This window comes from Amblyraja radiata, chromosome 25, assembly GCF_010909765.2.
Source record: "Amblyraja radiata isolate CabotCenter1 chromosome 25, sAmbRad1.1.pri, whole genome shotgun sequence".
Taxonomy (NCBI): domain Eukaryota; kingdom Metazoa; phylum Chordata; class Chondrichthyes; order Rajiformes; family Rajidae; genus Amblyraja; species Amblyraja radiata.
The window spans coordinates 22294479-22313686 of NC_045980.1; the positions used below are offsets into that span (position 1 = coordinate 22294479).

Consider the following 19208-nt stretch of genomic DNA (forward strand, 5'->3'; position numbering starts at 1 on the left):
AACTAAACTGAAGAGCCGCCATACGAGAGAGAGGTATTTAGGGCCCAATTATTGATTGGCAGTCAGAATTTTGAATGGCATCTAAGCAGAATTAGGGGGAAGACTCTTGTCCTTTCCAACCCACCTGCCATCTATGAGAATCTTGCCTATATGGTGGTGGTTCAGTCAGGAGTTCTGTTGTTTCCAGATTTCTGGAAAGGACCGATATTTGCTATCTCACCCATGGAGGGAAACTAATTGGTGTGGTTTAGTTTACCTTATTTTATTATTGTCACGTCCACTGAGGAACAGTGTAAAGGGTTTGGTTGTGTGCTATGCAGTCAATGAAAAGACTATACATAAATACAATCAAGTCTTCCACAGTGCGCATATAAAGGATTAAGGGTACAACGTGTAAGAAGGAACTGCAGATGCTGGTTTAAACCGAAGATAGTAAAAAAAAAAAGCTGGAGTAACTCATGAGGGTCTCGACCCGAAACGTCACCCATTCCTTCTCTCCAGAGATGCTGCCTGTCCCGCTGAGTTACTCCAGCTTTTTGTGTCTCTAAAGGGTACAACGTTTAGTGCAAAGATATAACACTGAGCATATAACATTCAATATTATCTTAAGTGTTCTGTTATTTTTACATAAATGTTATGAATAAAGAAATCAGTACTACTTTGGAATTTAATCTAGACTTCATAGAAATTGAGGCTGTGGGAATTGTTGATTTTTTTTTTTTCCTTGATGCCTTTCAGAATCCATCGGCTTTTGACTTTCTGCTGCAGAGAGTGGAGTGCACGATGCAACATGCCATCGAGGAGGAGGAGAAGCTTCCAATGGAGCAGATCACCAACTTCCAAGAGGTAAAGAGTAGAATTGTCTCTATTGTGGGTACAGGGAAGAATTTAATATTTCAATTTCAGCTTCCATTTGAGTAAATGTTTGGGCATGCAAGTTTTTACTTCCATTTTGACGTATTTTCTGTTTGTTTTGTGATTGTGTGTTTCATGTTCCTAAAATACCTTTGTCCAAATTTATTTTAATTTATTTAAAATTAAAATAATTTGAATTCTGAAATTACATTCCTGTTCTTGATTTACCAGCCAGATGACCAATTCCTTGGTCTTGTGGGTCAACATTCCTCAACCATCAAATCTCTGGGGGCAAAACTATGTTATTGCAGCTTTTATTTCTGCTTAACCCTATCTGCTATTCTGGTAATACATTCCTGGAAATAATTTTATCAGCCAATTTATCCTCGTATTGAACTGCTTTCTTTCATTTATTTACTTTTACCCCACGCTGGGATTTAGGCAATACCGACAAGGTGGCGTCTTTATTGCCCAAAACATGACCTTGTGAAGTTGGTGATGAGCTGTTGTCTTGAACTGCTGCAGTCCTTCTGGGGAAGGTACTCCAACTGTGCTGCTGAGCGAAGAGTTAACATAACATAAAGTAATAATACAGTATGGGAACAGGACCTTCAGCCACAATGTCCACGCTGAACGTGATGCCAAGTTAAACTAATCTCTGATCCGTACCCCTTCATTCTCTGCATATCCATTTGTGTAGCTGAAAGCCTCATATGTGCCACAGTCGCATCCGTGTGTACACCACCATCCCTGGCAGCACGTTACAGGCACCCATTAGTCTGCAAAAACAAAAAAAACTACCAACCACCCGCTCTCTGCCTTCTAGCCCATGACATTTCTACCCTGGGAAAATGTTCTGAATATCTACCCCACCTTAACCTCCCATAATTTTGTAAGCTTCATCGCAACCTCCTATGTTCCAGAAAAAACAATCCAAGTCTGTCCAACTTCTCCTCGTAGATAATGCCAAACAGCATTCTGGTAAACCATCTCTGCACCACCTCTAAAGCTTCCCCATCCTTCCTGGAATGGGGTGACCATAACTACACACAATTATCCGAATGCAACCAAATCAAAGTTCTATAAAGCTGTACCATGACCTCCAGACTCTATCCTCTTTGTTAGATCCTCCGCAATCTCCCCGCCTATTTCACAGTGTCCTGTGATGGAAGCTGTCAAGCCCTGGAGACTTTGCCACCTTAATGTGTGCCCATGTCTCTCTCATACCTTAACTTGACTCGGACACTTTTCCAGAATATAGATGTAACCCTCTCCAACTCTTCCGTCCTTCTCCCAATGATATATTCATTTAGAATCCTGCTCATCCTTGGCTGCAAAATTTGACTTCCCTTATTGTCCCACAGATGACCTGCTTGTTTCCTAGTTGCCCTCTTGTCTCAAAGATACAAAAGGTTTTGAAATTCTCCTTAATCCTTCAAGCCATGATCTATTTTCCTTTAAGTTCTCTCCAACATCCCCTATAGACAATAAAGCATTCAATCAATACCTGACACATTTTCCTCCTTATTTCTGATCAAACCTTTAATTTCCTTTGTTCCAAGGTTCTGTAATTTTACCCTAGCAGGGACATGCTGACTCAGAGTTCTTACCCCCATGTCCACAACCATGCGCCAGCTCTGTAGCCACGCATTCAATTGTCCTATCTTCCCATTCCTATACTTGCCTGTACATGACACAAGCAATAATCTCAAGATTTCCTTTTTCTCTAATTCTGTTATATGATTCTTTTGTACACCAGACTGTTGTGAAAATTAACTGGAAAATCCTTTACTTGAACCGTTTGCATCATTGCAGTTTTAAATACTGTCAATGCTGCTGGGAGCAGAAAGAAGATTTGATTGTGATCATATCTGAGTGGCTTGTGCTTAATTTCAAATGTGCTTGTTTTCTTCACTATAGGTATGCGATGAGATTAAAAAGAAACTGAACTGTTTGAAAGAAGTTCCCAACAGGATTGAATGTCCCCTCATTTACCACTTGGATGTTGCAGCAATGTATCCAAACATCATTCTGACCAACCGCTTACAGGTATTGGGATTGATGACGTGATGACTTTAGTTCAGTCGGGGGAAGAATTAGGGATTCTGTCTTCCTATGAGTTCAATTATCAAATCATTCTTTAGAGCTTCTGACCTGTACTAGACACAAAAAGCTGGAGTAACTCTATCTTCGGTTTAAACCAGCATCTTCAATTCCTTCCAGACAATTGATTTTGTCTGACCAGTCGCTGGTGATTACTTGGAGCTAATTTCAACCAATGAATACCTCATAAATACCTAACTTCATTTTAGATATTTTGGTTTCTAATAACTTACATTTGAGCTCTAAGTAAGCTGTATGGTATTTTCTGATTAAATATTAATGTTTGCTTATCCAGAGATTTAAGTCCAGTACTAGCTTTGCAGCAGATGTGGTTTGCTTGTTATAATTATTCTGTAATCCATTAAAGATGGGTAAAATTTCAATTTGTATCCATTGGTAATTATCTCACTGCCCATTATCCTGTTTACAGCCATCTGCCATGGTGGATGAAGCTACCTGTGCAGCCTGTGATTTCAACAAACCTGGTGCAAACTGCCAGCGCAAGATGACCTGGTCTTGGAGAGGAGAATTCAGTGAGTATAGTTGTATACATAGAACTGAGTAAGCAATAGACACCCCATCCCTTTCATTCCTGCAATAATCTGACTACTTTGCCATTGTGTCATATTGCATAGACCGCGTTGTTTAACAGATACAAGGAGTTGTCATAGTAGAGATGAGAGTAGCACAGCTCAAGAGTATTTAATTGTCATGTGCATGGAAATAGAACAAATACATTCTTACCTGCAGCAGCACATCAGGTTTATAAACAGTACTCAACAGATAACAAAATAATAAAAATTAAAAATTTTAAAAAAAATCTAGTGCAAAGCAAAACAAAGCCCGAAGCCCCTATTGCAACAAAGATACACCGTAGTTTATTGGAGTTCGTGATGTTCAATAGTCTGACGTTTGTTGGGAAGAAGCTGTTCCTAAACCTGGATGTCATAGTTTTTGGACTCCTGTACCTTCTTCCAGATGGGAGGAGTGAAAATGAGATTGTGGCCAGAATGGTGTGGGTTCTTGAAGATGCTGGCTACCTTTTTGAGGCAGTGCCCCAATAGATCTCTTTGATAGTGGAGAGGTCAGTAACTGTGACGGACTGGGCTGTGTTCACCTCTTTTTGTAGTTTCCTACATTCTTGGGTATTCGAGTTGCTAAACCAGAGTGTGATGCAACCAGTCAATGTGCTTTCTACCGTACACCTGTCAAAATTTAAGAGCAATTGTCGACATACCGAATCTTCTAATGAAGAAGAGGTGTGATTGGCTTTCTTTATGATTGCATCAATGTGCTGGGGTCCAGGACAGATCTTTAGAAGTATGCATGCCAACGAACATTAAGTTGTTGTCTCTCTCCACCACCGACCTGTTGATGAAGACGGTTTTGTGGATCCTCAGCCTTTCTCTTCTCAAGTCAACAATCAGTTGCTTGTGTTTTTTTGTTTTTTTTAAATATTTTATTTTATTAGAAGTAAGTACAGTCATATGGCACCAAAGTGCCTAATATATATTTTCATAATACATTTTATGTACAACTTCTTTTTTTTTTTTTTGTTACACTGAAAAAAGATTAGAATAAGAAAAAGAAGTTAGATAGTAAAGGATAGAAAGATGTGAAATATATAGTGTGTGAAAAAAGAAAACGAGTAAATGAAGAAAGTTGAGAGAGAGAATAGAGAAAATAAAATAAAATAAAAAAGAAAAGGAGATCATTATTTATAATCTTGACCAACCCTCGTCCAGTCCTGAAACAGTTATTTTTTACAATTGTGTTGCACCATATGATTCCAAAAAAACGACGAATGGAGACCAACTCGTTATGAATTGGTCTGATTTATCCATTAGGAGGAATCGCATTTCCTCAAGATGAGCGGTGTCCAACATACTTGCAATCCACATTTTAAGCGTTGGTATTGATGTACCCTTCCAAAATTTAAGAATTAATTTTTTTGCTATTATTAAACCATAGTTAAGGAATAGATTTTGAGATGTGTTCAATTTATTCCCATCTTCCATTACGCCAAATATAATCATTTCAGTATTAGGTTCCATTCTTGTCTTGAATAATTTTGTAAATATTTCAAAAATATCATTCCAAAATCTATAAAGTTTTATGCAGGAAACTAAGGAGTGTGTTATAGTTGCCTTTTGGGCTAGACATTTATCACAAGTGGCGGATATATTTGGATAAAATTTGTTCAATCTTGTTTTTGAATAATATAATCTATGTACAATTTTAAATTGAATTAGATTATGTCTTACATTAATTGAACATTTGTGAATATATATCAGGTATTTTTCCCATTTAACCTTCGTAATTTTTATCATTAGTTCCCGTTCCCACTCTTCTCTAAGTACCTCTGTCGATGGTAGGTCTATATTTAGAATACTATTATATAAATATGATATTAATTTTTGTGAGTCAGCTTCAATATTCATTGCTTCTTCCAATAAGTCAGGAGTTACTTTTTGATATCCTTGTATATATTTTTTCATGAAATCGCAAATCTGAAGATATTTAAAATATTGGTTGTTTTTCAATTTAAATTTTAATTGTAGTTGTTGGAATGATAGTAAGTTTCCCATTTCGTACATATCCCCGATCCTTCTAATTCCGAGACTTTCCCATTGGTTATATGTCTTATCAATAAGAGATGGTTTAAATAAAGGGTTATTCGCTATTGGCATTAACAGTGATAGATTTCTTAATTTTAAAGATAATTTTATTTGTTTCCAAATTCTTATTGTACCATATATAATTGGGTTCTTCTTATATATTGTGTTATTCTGTTTTTTTGGGGAGAAGAGGATCGTTCCTATATTACAAGGATGGCAATCCTCCTTCTCCATTTTTATCCATTCTGTCTGTTGGGTAGAACTATCCAACCAATAAATCATATTCTTAATATGCACTGCCCAGTAATAATACATAAAATTCGGAAGTGAAAGTCCCCCGACCTCTTTTGGTTACATAAGTGTTTTTTTGTGATTCTATGTGATCTATAGTCCCAAATATAATTAGTAATATTAGAGTCTAATTTTTTTTTAAATATTTTGGTATATATACCGGTATAGATTGAAATAGGTATAGTAATTGTGGTAGGAAGATCATTTTTATTGCATTTATTCTACCTAATAATGATAAGGGAAGTGTTTTCCAAAATTTAATCAACGTATTAAGTTTATTTAATAAAGGCATGAAATTAGCATTGAATAATGCTTTATATTTTCTAGTAATCTGAATACCCAAATATTTAAATTTTTCTGTTGCGATTTTAAAGGGGAACTTCAGTAAGTGTGTAGGTTCTTGAGGTTTTAATGTCATGATTTCACTTTTATTCCAGTTTATTCTATATCCAGAAAAAAATCCTCTATTAAGTTTAATAAATTTGGTATGCTCGTTTGTGACTTTGTAATATATAAAAGTATATCGTCTGCATATAATGAGATTTTATTCTTTGAGTCCCTGGTATTATAGCCCTGAATATTCGGATGAATTCTTATACTTTCAGCCAGGGGTTCTATCATAAGGGCAAATAGCAGGGGTGATAGTGCACATCCCTGCCTATTACCCCTTGATAGTTGAAATTTTTGAGATAACATGTTATTAGTTAAAATTCTTGCCATCGGTTTATCATATAATAATTTTACCCATGTTATAAAATTCTCTCCCATATTAAATTTTTGTAGTACTTTATATAAGTATTGCCACTCTACCTGATCAAATGCTTTCTCTGCATCCAAAGAAATAATTGATATATCTTCTTCCTCTACTTTATGCGAGTACATTATATTAAACAGGCGTCTCAGATTATTAAATGAGTATCTTTTAGGTATAAACCCCGTTTGATCAGGGTTTATCAATTTACTAATATATTTGCTTAATCTTCTTGCTAAAATCTTTGCTAAAATTTTCTGATCTGTATTTAAAAGTGATATAGCTCTGTACGAGCCCGGATCTTCTAAATCTTTATCTTTTTTTGGAATAAGCGTAATAGTTGATTCTGTTAGTGTTTCAGGTAGTTTGTTTTCTTTAAAAGCATGGGAGTATAAATTAAATAAATAAGGGGTTGTTATCTCCTGAAATTTTTTATAAAATTCATTATTAAAACCATCTGGTCCCGGTGTCTTACCATTTTTCAGCGATTTTATTGTTTCACCTATTTCTTTGATTGTAATTTGAGCTCCTAATTCCTCTTGTTCCAAAAGGTCCAGTATTGGAAGATTACAATTATCTAGAATTTTTTTTATTTTACTATCTTCTATTTTAATTTTAGATGTATATAAGTTTTGGTAAAATTGGGCAAATCTATTATTAATATCTTTAGGTAGTATTAGTAATTTACCTTTCTCTGATTTAATTTTGGTTATAGTATTTTCCTTTTCTTGTTTTTTCAATTGGCGAGCTAAAAGCTTATGTGGTTTGTCACCAAACTCAATGTTCCTGTTTTGTAATTTGGAATAGTCTTATTACTCTTGCCGACAAAATTCGATTAAGTTTAAATTTCAGTAATATTATCTTATTGTGTTTATCTGTCGTGGAATCTTTGGCATTATCCAACTCTTTTTTTTAAATATTTTATTTTATTAGAAGTAAGTACAGTCATATGGCACCAAAGTGCCTAATATATATTTTCATAATACATTATCCAACTCTAACTGTCTGATTTCTTGTTCTAACAACAATTGTTCTGTCTTATTCTTTTTATTTTGAAAACTTTGATATGAAATTATAATTCCTCTCATAAATGCCTTAAAAGTTTCCCATAATAAAGAAGGCAAAGTACCTGGTATATCATTTGTATCGAAAAAAAGTTCCATTTGTTGTTTTAAATATTGATAGCCTTGTACGTCATTTAAAATATGTGTATTAAACCTCCAAAAAAATTTTTTACCCGGCATTCCCTCAAATTTTACTGAAAATGTCAACGGGGAGTGATCTGAGATACTACTAATGTGGTATGTCTGTGTTTTTGTCACACTGTGTTTTTGATTTTCTGTTTTTGGATTGAATTCTGTTTTTAATTTGTGTCATTGTGATGTCTTTAATTACTTGTTTTACTCCGATTATATGTTTTTATTCCGATTACTATGTAAGGTGTCCTTGAGATTTTGTATGAAAGGCGCCCATTAAATATAAAATTTATTATTATTATTATTATGTTGGGTTGTTTGTATATGGCATTAATTTCATATCCACTAAAAAATAATCAATTCTTGAATAAGTTTTATACACCGAAGAGTAAAACGAGTATTCCCTTCCAACTGGATTAGCAGATCTCCATACATCTATTATATTAGTATTTTTTATATATGTATTTAGAAGTTCGCTAGTTTTAGATTTTAAATTACTCTTCTTTTGTTTTGCTGATTTATCTAGATATGAATCTAAAACACAGTTAAAGTCCCCCCCTATTATCACATTTTGGTAATTAAACTCTGATATTATGTCAATAATTTAATCAAAAAAGTGGGGGTTATCAAAATTCGGAGCATAAATATTTATCAAAGTTAGTGGGGTTGCATAAATTTCACCCGAAACTATAATATATCTTCCCTCTTTATCTGATATGGTATTCTTTAATTTAAAAGGAATACCTTTCCTAATAAGAATAGCTGTACCCCTAGATTTAGAAGTAAATGAGGAGTAGTATGTTTGGCCTATCCAATTCGCCTTTAATCTTATTTGTGTTTGTTGTTTCATGTGTGTCTCCTGCAAAAACATTATGTCGCTTTTCAACGATTTTAGTTGGGCAAAAATTTTACCCCTCTTAATTGGTTCGTTGGCACCCCTTATATTCCAACTACAAAATGTAATTCCTCCATTCTTTATTTGTCTATCGTCTTGCATTGTAAATCAAGGTAATATTCCTGAATCATATGGTGCAAACAAATACCTCAGAATTTTAGGACTTGGGTGGTCATCCCGGTTTATTAGATTTATATTGCATCTCCTTCTTGTAAAGTGCCTTAGAAAAAGAAAAAAAGAATGTGATACACAATTACTTTCAAAAAAATTAAACAGATAAAAATCTTGATTGTGCTTTAAAAAAAAAGGTGCTATTAAGGTATCTAAGGGAAGATACCTTAAGGACGAATAGCCATCAACGATGGCAAAAAATGTATAGACCTCCGTGATGTTGTTGTACATTGAGCTCCTCCCCCTTGGTGAATCCTCATAAAAAGTTACATACCGTTTCATATAGTGTTTTTTCTTATATGAGTTTATCAAACCAGCGCTAGTGACAGCCGAGAGAAAAAAGAGACATAAGGAATAAAAAAACAAAACAAATATAGAACACAACATATACACGATTATATAAGTATATATGTCCCTCTAATTTATCCAATCTTAATCTAATCTAAACTTTCCCATATATATCCACCCAGGATTCTTACATAATATCCCATTCTATAACTACCATACATCATACAAGCTGGTACCAAAGGGTTAACTACCGTACAAGCAGGTGCCAAGGGGTTAAACTTTGAGCTTTTCATCCAAGGTTGAATATAACCAAGCTCTCTGAATAACACATTCCAACGAGATAAGCTTTATAATTGTCTGGGTAGCTCGGCCATTTTAATCAGTTCAAAACTCTGTAAAAAGTTAAATCTTCTTCCTTGTCGGCAGCTTGCCCCGATGTTTTCTTAACGATATCCTCTGCATACTTTAAAGCTTTTCCGGGATCTGCAAATGAGCGTTCAACGCCGTTATAAGATATCTTCATTTTTCCGGGAAAGTAAATTCCATATCTTACTCCCGGGACTTCCCTCAAAGTGTGTCTTGCCGGTGTAAACAATCTCATTTTCTGGACTACCTCAGGAGAGTAATCGCGAAATATTCGCACATTATCCCCACGGTATGTCAGCTTCTTCCCATAAGTGATCTTTTTCAATATAAATTCCACTGAAGAGATGTCACGGAATTTCACAATTGCTTGTGTTTACCACACTGAGGCCAGGTTGCTGTTCTGGTGCCATTCAATCAGACGATCGATCACCATCCTATATTCTAACACATCAATATCCCTAATTCAACAACGGTGGTGTGGTCAGTGAATTTAAATATGGAGTTGGATTGTCCTATTCGCAGAGTTGTTCCTTGCAACATACCAAATCTTTCCATCACAATCCATGGGTACATCCTGTCCCATTATCAGGAGAAAGAGTAACCATGGAAGCCTCTCATGACACAGGATCCAACAAGGGCAAGAAAACCTTCCACCTACTGTCCTTGCCCAACCGGTGAATCAGTAGTCTTCCATGTTGAACAATACTTGGAGGTGCCTTGAAAGTAACAAGAGTATGTAACCTACTCTGAATGGGTGACTTCAGTGTCTTATCGTCAAGAGTGACTTTGTTGCATTGTGACTAATTAGGGTAGCTGGCCCCTAAAGGACCTATGTGCCACCTCGGCCCATGACACATAATGTGCACACCAGCATAAGGGATGACTCTCCCTACCTTCAATCTCATTAGTCTACACAAGGCAGGCAGAAGTGGCCTCCACACGATCCTGTTAAGACAGACTCATCTTTGTACATAGGATACTTGTCATCCTGCTGTGTGGCATTGCCATCATAAGATGGAATTGGAACAGATGGCAACTCGAATCTGGGCAAATATGACATGCTCTGACCAATCTGTCTGTCATTGGCTCTGCAATTAGATCTTAACTGAAATTAGTTAAGCTATTTAAAACATCTGCAAATTTGTATTTGCAGTGCCTGCCTCACGCAGTGAGTACCATCGTATTCAGCAGCAACTTGAATCTGAAAAGTTTCCTTCCACTTTCCCAAATGAGAAGCCAAAAGCTTTCCATGAGCTGTCCCGTGAAGATCAGGCAAAGTATGAAAAAAAGAGACTTGCAGGTAAAATTAACAATTTCTCCGTTCGTTGTTTATATTTATCCATGTTTCAGTATTTCAGTTTGGGCCCTTTTTCGTAATTGCACATTTGTTTGGAATATAAATATATTGGAGATTGCTCCGTGACTTTGGCCCAGGGCTGTGGGGTGTAAGCAGATACATTAGAGCATCCAAAGGTAATCCAGTCAAAATAATTAAATTGGTGATTTCATTGTAGTGAACGCAATATCTCAAATTTCAACCTCTGACTGATGTTTCTATAACTTGTCCAGTGAGTAGTGGAATTCCGCAAGGGTCAGTGCTGGGGCCGCTACTCTTCACGTTGTCTATTAATGATTTGGTCGAGGGGATTGAAGGCTTTGTGCCACAAAGTTTGTGGATGATACGAAAATAGGTGGGGGGGCAGGTAATGTAGAGAAAGCATGGATTCTGCAGAAGGACTTGACAGGTTGGGAGAGTGGGCAGAGAAGTGGCGGACGAAATATCATGTAGCAAAGTGGAGTCGTGCATTTTGGTAGTTGGAGTAAAGACGTAGACTATTTTCTAAATGGGGTGAGAATCCCGAAATCGGAGGTGCAAAGGGACTTGGGAGAGCTTTTCAGGATTCCCAATAAGTTAATATGCAAGTCTAATTGGTAGTAAAGAAAGCAAACTCAATGCTAGCATTTATTTCAAGAGGGCTTGTAAACAAAAACAGGGGTGTAATGTTGAAGCTCTATAAGGCACTGGTAAGGGCATTTGGAATATTGTGAGCAATTTTGGGTATCATATCTGAGGAAGGTTGTGCTGGCTATGGAGTGGGTCCAGAGGAGGTTTATAAGAATGATCCCAGGAATGATTAGGTTAACCTATGATGAGTGTTTGTTGGCACTGGGCCTGTACTCGCTGGAGTTTAGAAGAATGAGTGGGAACCTCATTGAAACATACAGAATAGAAAGGCCCGGATAGAGTGGATGTGAAGAGGATGTTTCCACTAGTGGGAGCGTCTAGGACTAGAGGTCATAGCCTCAGAATTAAAGGACGTTCTTTTTAGAAGGAGATGAGGAGAAATTTCTTTAGTCAGAGGGTGGTGAATGCGGAATTCTTTGCCACAGAAGGCTGTGGAGGCCAATTCAATGGATATTTTTAAGGCAGAGATAGATTCTTGATTACTACGCGTCAGGGGTTATGGGCAGAAGGCAGCAGAATGGGGTTAGGAGCGAGATAGACCAGCCATAATTGAATGGCGTAGACTTGATGGGCCGAATGGTCTAATTCTACTCGTATTCCTTTTGACCTTATGAATATTGGATTACCGTCTGTATATTTCAGACTATTGCCGCAAAGCATACAAGAAAATTCGTATCACTAGAACGGAGGAACGAGTAACTACAATTTGCCAGCGTGAAAATTCATTTTACGTAGATACAGTGCGAGCTTTCCGCGACAGGCGGTATGAATTTAAGGGTTCACATAAGGTGAGGATCTGTATTTTTGCTTTAACTTTCCCCTCTTGTTGATGTACTGTTCTCAATCAATATTTTTCCTTGATTAACAAGTCCTAAAGGGATTCTTTCCTTATGGATGCTTGGTATTATTTTAGAACTTCTATAATGGATATCTCCTTTTTCCAGTTTACTTTCATTGCTTTGACACTATATCAGTTATTAAATTTAATTTGTCCTGTCGCTGTATTTCTTTGTGTTCTCTTGAATAATGTGCCTTCATTTTTGATTTCAAGAGAAACTGTTAATGCAAATTTCACCTTGCCATTGGTCGCTTCTAAATTAAAGCCCTTCCTCCAAGGCTTTAAACTTGCAATTTAGTGCACTTTTGACTGTAGTGCATTATGAGAGGTATTATCTTTCATACCGTGTTTATTCGGGACCTATCATGTTTCCCACATTTACTTCCATAGGACAACCCATTTCAAAGTTCTTGTGAAGCACATAAATGTAAGGTTAGGATTAGTGGAAATCGTATTCTTGAATTTTACCATTTTCTGCCGTTACATAATTTTGTTGCACTTTTCTAGGTGTGGAAGAAGAAGTTGTCTGCTGCCATTGAGTGTGGAGATGCGACAGAAATCAAGCGTTGTAAGAACATGGAGATCTTGTATGAGTCTCTGCAGCTGGCACACAAATGTATTCTAAACTCCTTCTATGGCTATGTCATGCGTAAAGGGTTAGTACCCAATTGGGGGAAAATGGCAAGTCCTTGCTTATAATTAACAGAAAATGCCAGAGAGTGATGACAGGTTTCGCAACTGCTTTTCTCATTAGAGTACCATTTCAATATTTAATTACAACATAGAAGAGATTATTTGACCCATTAAGTCTATGCTGGCTCGCAGATAATCCCATTCCCCTTATTATTTTCCTGTGGTATTTGACTTCACCCACACACACCACAAATTGTCCCACTGGCCACCCATACCAGGGTTTACTTTAAGTAGCCGGCACCAGCATTGAGTCTGAAGAAGGGTCTCGACCCGAAACGTCCCCTATCCATGTTTTGCAGGGATGCTGCCTTACCCACTGAGTTACTCCAGTACTTAGTGCCCTTTTAACCAGTATCTGCAGTTCTTTTTCAACAATTGTAATTGTTGGGATGTGAAAGGAAACTAGCTCAATGCGATAGCCCACACAAACACAGGGAGAGCACGAAAGACAGCATGGAGGTCGGAATCAATCTAATTGAAAGACATTTCATGCCAGATCTTTACAAGCATTTATGACTTAACCACAAGTTAAAGATCTGTTAAATCTCCAAATTACAAATGAAAATTGTGATTCTACCATTGCCATTGAAGCGTAATGGTGATGTGGAATTTACAGTTAATAAATTTAGTAATGGGGAAGTAACATTCTGGAGTGCAGGCCACCAAATTCAAATGCAATTTCATACCATTTTAAGCAGAGTGCAGGCCACCAAATTCAAATGCAATTTTTTACCATTTGGGCTTTATACTACTACCCCCCCCCCCCCCCCCCCCCCCCCCCCCCCCGGAAGGGGCGTTACCTTCATGGCGATTGACAGACGAGAGGGCTAATCAGCTGGTCTCAAGATTTTTTAAACATTCATCGATCGGAAAAATCCTCAGGGCTGCCTCAGCGGAGCAGGACTGACTAAGATGGTCAAAAATCATAGCGATATATGGTAGCGCTTTTTCTAAAATCAATATATAGCGCAGAAAGAAAGTGGTCAAGATGAGTTATATCGATAAATAGATGTACCCTGAGGTGCACCTATAGTCACAGACCTCCAGTCCAAAAACAACCTTCCGCATCATCCTTTGCCTCCTGTGTTCAGCCCATTTTCAATCCAGTCAGCTATCTCTTCTTGGATCCCAATACCATCTAACCTTCCAGAGCAGTCAACCATGTGCAACCTTGTGGTTAAAAAGGTTTTGAGATGTTTTGTTGAACTAGACACTTTAGGGTGCTGGCGTGCCCTTGAAGCCACTATGTGGCTCTTTTTCCACATTCCAAACTAACTAATGAAATATATTTTGCAGTCAAGTGTGGTATTGGCATTTGGTACTGATTTATTCGTGTCACTTGTACAGTGGAAAAGTTTAATTGCAGGATATCCTGTCAAATCATACTATACACAAGTACAGTTGAGCCATAACCAGGTACAGCAGATTGTGCAAAAAGAAAAACACCAGATTGCAGAATATAGTGTACAGTTAGAGTGCAGATAAAAAATGTGGAAGGGCTCTAATCGGGTAGTTTGGAGATTTGCGCTGCGCCCTAGCTTATGAGAGGTCCTTTCAGTAGTCTGATGACAATGAAGAAGAAGCTAAATTTGAAGCCTTTGTATGTTCTGCCCGACAGGAAAGGGGAGAAGAAGTAAGACCGGGGTGTAAATCATCCTTGATTATTTTGGCTACTCTTCCAAAGCAGCATGAAGTGTCAAATTAGTTGAGAAAATATGTTGAAGTACCTTTTTAGATGCTTCAAAACTCTTCCAACAGATTGCTGAAATAACAATTAACACTAATATCTTTGTGCTTTCTTTCTGACAGGGCTCGTTGGTATTCCATGGAAATGGCTGGGATCGTCTGTCACACCGGTGCTAGTATTATCATGCAGGCCAGAGAACTGATTGAGCAGATTGGGTAAGAAGGTTATGGTTTCCTCATTAATTTTGTTTTTCTTAAATTGTTCTCCTTGTTTTTTACTGTTAGAGTAATATGGGGCTCAGAGTACAGGAGGAAGATTGTCAATCTGATTGGGTGGTGCCAGAACAACAATCTTGCTCTCAATGTTAGTAATTGGTTGGTTGGTGACTTCAGGAAGGGAAAGCCAAGGGACCGTGCACCTGTCTTCATTGGTGGGACATCGGTGGAGAGACTCAACAGCTTCGAGTTCCTAGGTGTACACATCTCTGAAGATCTGTCCTAGGCCAGCACATAGATGCAATCATAAAGAAAGCTCATCAGTGCCTCTGCTTCCTCAGAGCTTTGAGGAGATTTGGCATGTTGATTGGGATACATTGCCCAATCCGTCACAGGTACTGACCTCCCCTCCATTGACAGGATCTACAGGAAGCACAGCCTGAAGAAGGCAGCCAATATCAAAGATCCACAACTCCCTGACCACACTGTCCTCTCGCTGCTACTATTGGGCAGAAGATACAGGAGCCTGAGAACTGTTACAACCAGACTCGAGTAGTTTCTTCCCAGCAATGATCAGGTTTTTAAATCGATAATTTGCTTAGCACTAACCACTGCCCCACTTCGGGCCTTACATATCTGTGCATAAGGAAAGGAGCTCTGGTGGTCTTGGCCCATGTAATCATTTAAAGGATAACATGTTTTTAAATTACATGGGGAAAAGTGCTGCTTGTTTCCAAGCAAAATACTATTTATTACGTTTGAAAGTGAACATTGTTCCCTTCCATTTAAGGAGAAAGAACTGAAAATTATTGTTTCTTTACCATAGGCGACCCTTGGAGCTGGACACTGATGGCATTTGGTGTGTCCTCCCTAACTCATTCCCTGAGAACTTTGTCATCAAGTCAAACAATCCCAAAAAGCCAAAAGTGACAATTTCCTACCCAGGTGCTATGCTAAATATTCTGGTGAAGGTAAGAATAAGCAGCTTGAGTAATATAGTTGAAGATCATGCCAGAATTCTGGCTGAGAAAATGAAATAATAAGGCTGTCTTAACTGGAAAGGTTAGGTTATTTTGAATAACCTGCTGCAACTGGCCCACACATGTACTCCGGCCGCCTTCGGGCCGTGACCATCCACTCAACCCATCCTCGCCTCTCAGCAGGATGGGCCCGTCAACTCACCTGGATTCCCGGCCCGGCTCCAGACCTCTGAAGGAGGGTCTCAACCAGAAACATTACCTATCCATGTTCTCCAGAGATGTTGCATGATCTGCTGTGTTACTCCAGCACTTTGTGTCCTTTTGTATATTAACCAGCATCTGCAGTAACACTGTTTCTACTACTTGTGCAATGATACTCTATTATTTGGTATTCCTTTACTCTGTTACAGTGGACAATCGGCAATAACTGACACTATATCTCTATAACTCTAGAAATCGTCAATGCATGATATGCAATTGCTCTTTGGGGTGTCTGTGTAACATTGCTGAACTTGATAGCTTTAACATTTTGCTGCTACAGGAGAGATTCACAAATGAACAATACCAAGAGCTGATGGACCCTGCAACACTGACCTATGAAACTCGATCGGAAAACAGCATTTTTTTTGAAGTGGATGGTCCTTATCTGGCTATGATTCTGCCAGCTTCCAAAGAGGAAGGAAAAAAACTCAAGAAAAGGTGAAACTAACAGAGTGGCAGATTTCCTCATTTGTAAAGCTTTATAAACAATCAGATTTCCTGTTTGTGGCACTTTATGGACTCAAGCATGATAACAATATCTAATAATTGTGGTGCCATTCAACATACAGCAGCCTTTCTTTTAAGATAGTGACCGTAGCTGCACTCTGTGGGGAAATAGATATATCATGATGTCAATTTCTGTGGCTGAGTGCAATAGACAACATGTGCAGGAGTAGGCCATTTGGCCCTTTGAGCCAGCACCGCCATTCAATGTGATCATGGCTGATCGTCCTCAATCAGTACCCCGTTCCTGCCTTCACCCCATATTCCTTGACTCCACTATCTTTAAGAGCTCTATCTAACTCTCTCTTGAAAGCGTCCTGAGAACCTGCCTCCTCGGCCTTCTGAAGCAGAGAATTCCACAGACTCACAACTCTGGGGACAATGGAGAGAAGGCAGGAACGGGGTACTGATTGGGGATGATCAGCCATGGTCACATTGAATCACAATGGGGGGTGATCAGCCATGATCACATTGAATGGCAGTGCTGGCTCGAAGGGCCAAATGGCCTACTCCTGCACCTATTGTCTATTGTCTCTGTGTGAAAAAGTATTTCCTTATCTCTGTTCTAAAAGGCTTACCCCTCTGTTCTAAATGGATGACAATACTAAATGGCTTACAAAAGTCCTCATCCACGCTCTGGTCACATCCCGCATCGATTACTGCAACGCCCTCCTCACTTGCACCTCCAATAAACTTCTTCATCGCCTCCAATGCATTCAGAACTCTGCAGCCCGGATCATCACCCGCACCAGATCACCGGACCACATCGCACCCATCCTCACTCAGCTCCACTGGCTCCCTGTGCACCACCGGATTAACTACAAGATTTTACTGCTGACCTTCAAAGCCCTACACCACCTTGCTCCCCAATACCTCTCTGACCTGCTGCTACCATACACTCCTTCCATACTTAGTTCCTCCTCAGCTGCAATTTTAACTGTCCCCACATTTAGACTCAGCACCATGGGTGCCAGAGCTTTCAGCTGCTCTGCCCCACGTCTCTGGAACACTCTCCCACCTCCCATCCGTCACCTGGACACTATCGATCAATTCAAATCACAACTCAAAACACACCTGTTTAGATTAGCATACCCGACATAACTTCCACCATGTTCACCCTGATTTTAATGACTTAAAATGTTTTGTGTATTTTTTGTTTTTTGTTTTTAATCAACTTGATTTTAATATTGATAAATGTATTGTGATTTTATGTCCTGTAAGGTGTCCTTGGGTGTCCAGAAAGGCGCCAGCAAATAAAATGCATTATTATTATTATTATTATTATTACCCCTAAGATCGACACTACTAAGGTTGTGAGAAATGACATCGGCACTGTGGCCCAGCAGGTGGTCCTACTAACTCACTGCTCCAGTGACCTCAGTTTGATATTAACCTTCAGTACTCTGTGTGGAGTATGTACGTTCTTTGTGTGAGTTTCAGCTGGGTGGTGTTGTTTCCTCCCTGATCTATGATCATCTGTTGTGAATTGCCTGGTCTCGCTCTATGGACCATTGCTGATATTAACAAATAATTATGAACTCGACCCAAAACATCACTTACAAAAATGTTCTTCAGATCACGACCCACTGAATTAATCGAGCACTTTGTGTCTTTTTTTTGTAAACCAGCATCTGCTGTTCCTTGTTTCTAAATAATGATAATGCCTGGTGATAAGGTTAGTTTGAGCTCACATGTTATTGATCCTCCTATTTAGCTTTTACTTGGTTCTGTTTCACAAATACTAGTATCCCAGTCCTGCCTCGCCTTAATTGATATCTCTGCATTATCCGTGCATTGCAGAAGGATCTTTTCATCATTTAAGGCTGTTTTGACCATAGGGTTGATGAATTTCATTACTTGAAGGATAGTTATTCAGCCAGAAAACATATTTGGATTGCATCTTGAGTTGTCAGTAGCCACTCTCGTGGATGTGTTTTTCTGAGTGATGCTGATTGATTTGTTTTGTTTCTGGCAGATATGCAGTATTTAATGAGGATGGCTCACTAGCAGAACTCAAAGGTTTTGAAGTGAAGCGTCGAGGAGAATTACAGCTCATCAAGATTTTTCAGTCTTCTGTGTTTGAGGCCTTTCTGAAAGGCACTACCTTGGAGGAAGTGTATGCATCTGTTGCCAAAGTAGCAGATTACTGGCTGGATGTATTGTACAGCAAGGTATGGTACTTGATACTGAGACAATGTCATCAACAATGTAACCCCATTTACATGGACATCAGTAGATTTTACAACATGATTAAGCATTTTAGTAACATGCTTTTGTTACGCCTTGTGGCCTACATTTTGCATTATTTTCAGCAAACACAGTGCTCTTGTTGGCAGAAATAACAAGACTGGAGTTGCAAAATCATCTCTTTAGACATGAGTGGGAAATGCATCGTATGTGTACCACCAGAAGAACTGGTACAAGAATTCTGATTAAGTGTAATTGTCGGGAGCGGTCCAAATAGAATAATTAAAATACAAATCCCATTTTGATGGTAATGGGATCAGATGGACTAAACAAATCTTTAATA

The 19208-nt window shown here is 38.3% G+C and overlaps 1 protein-coding gene across 1 annotated transcript in view; it reads left to right on the forward strand.

Annotated features, from left to right (window-relative positions):
• Positions 1-19208, forward strand: part of pole (DNA polymerase epsilon, catalytic subunit) — a 109882-nt gene that overhangs the window by 21245 nt on the left and 69429 nt on the right. The window contains exons 16-25 of the mRNA XM_033043398.1: positions 739-846; positions 2776-2904; positions 3389-3491; positions 10688-10834; positions 12143-12288; positions 12846-12994; positions 14841-14933; positions 15760-15904; positions 16455-16612; positions 18654-18849. Of these exons, the coding sequence (XP_032899289.1) occupies positions 739-846; positions 2776-2904; positions 3389-3491; positions 10688-10834; positions 12143-12288; positions 12846-12994; positions 14841-14933; positions 15760-15904; positions 16455-16612; positions 18654-18849 (1374 nt within the window). The remainder of the gene's footprint in view (positions 1-738; positions 847-2775; positions 2905-3388; positions 3492-10687; positions 10835-12142; positions 12289-12845; positions 12995-14840; positions 14934-15759; positions 15905-16454; positions 16613-18653; positions 18850-19208) is intronic.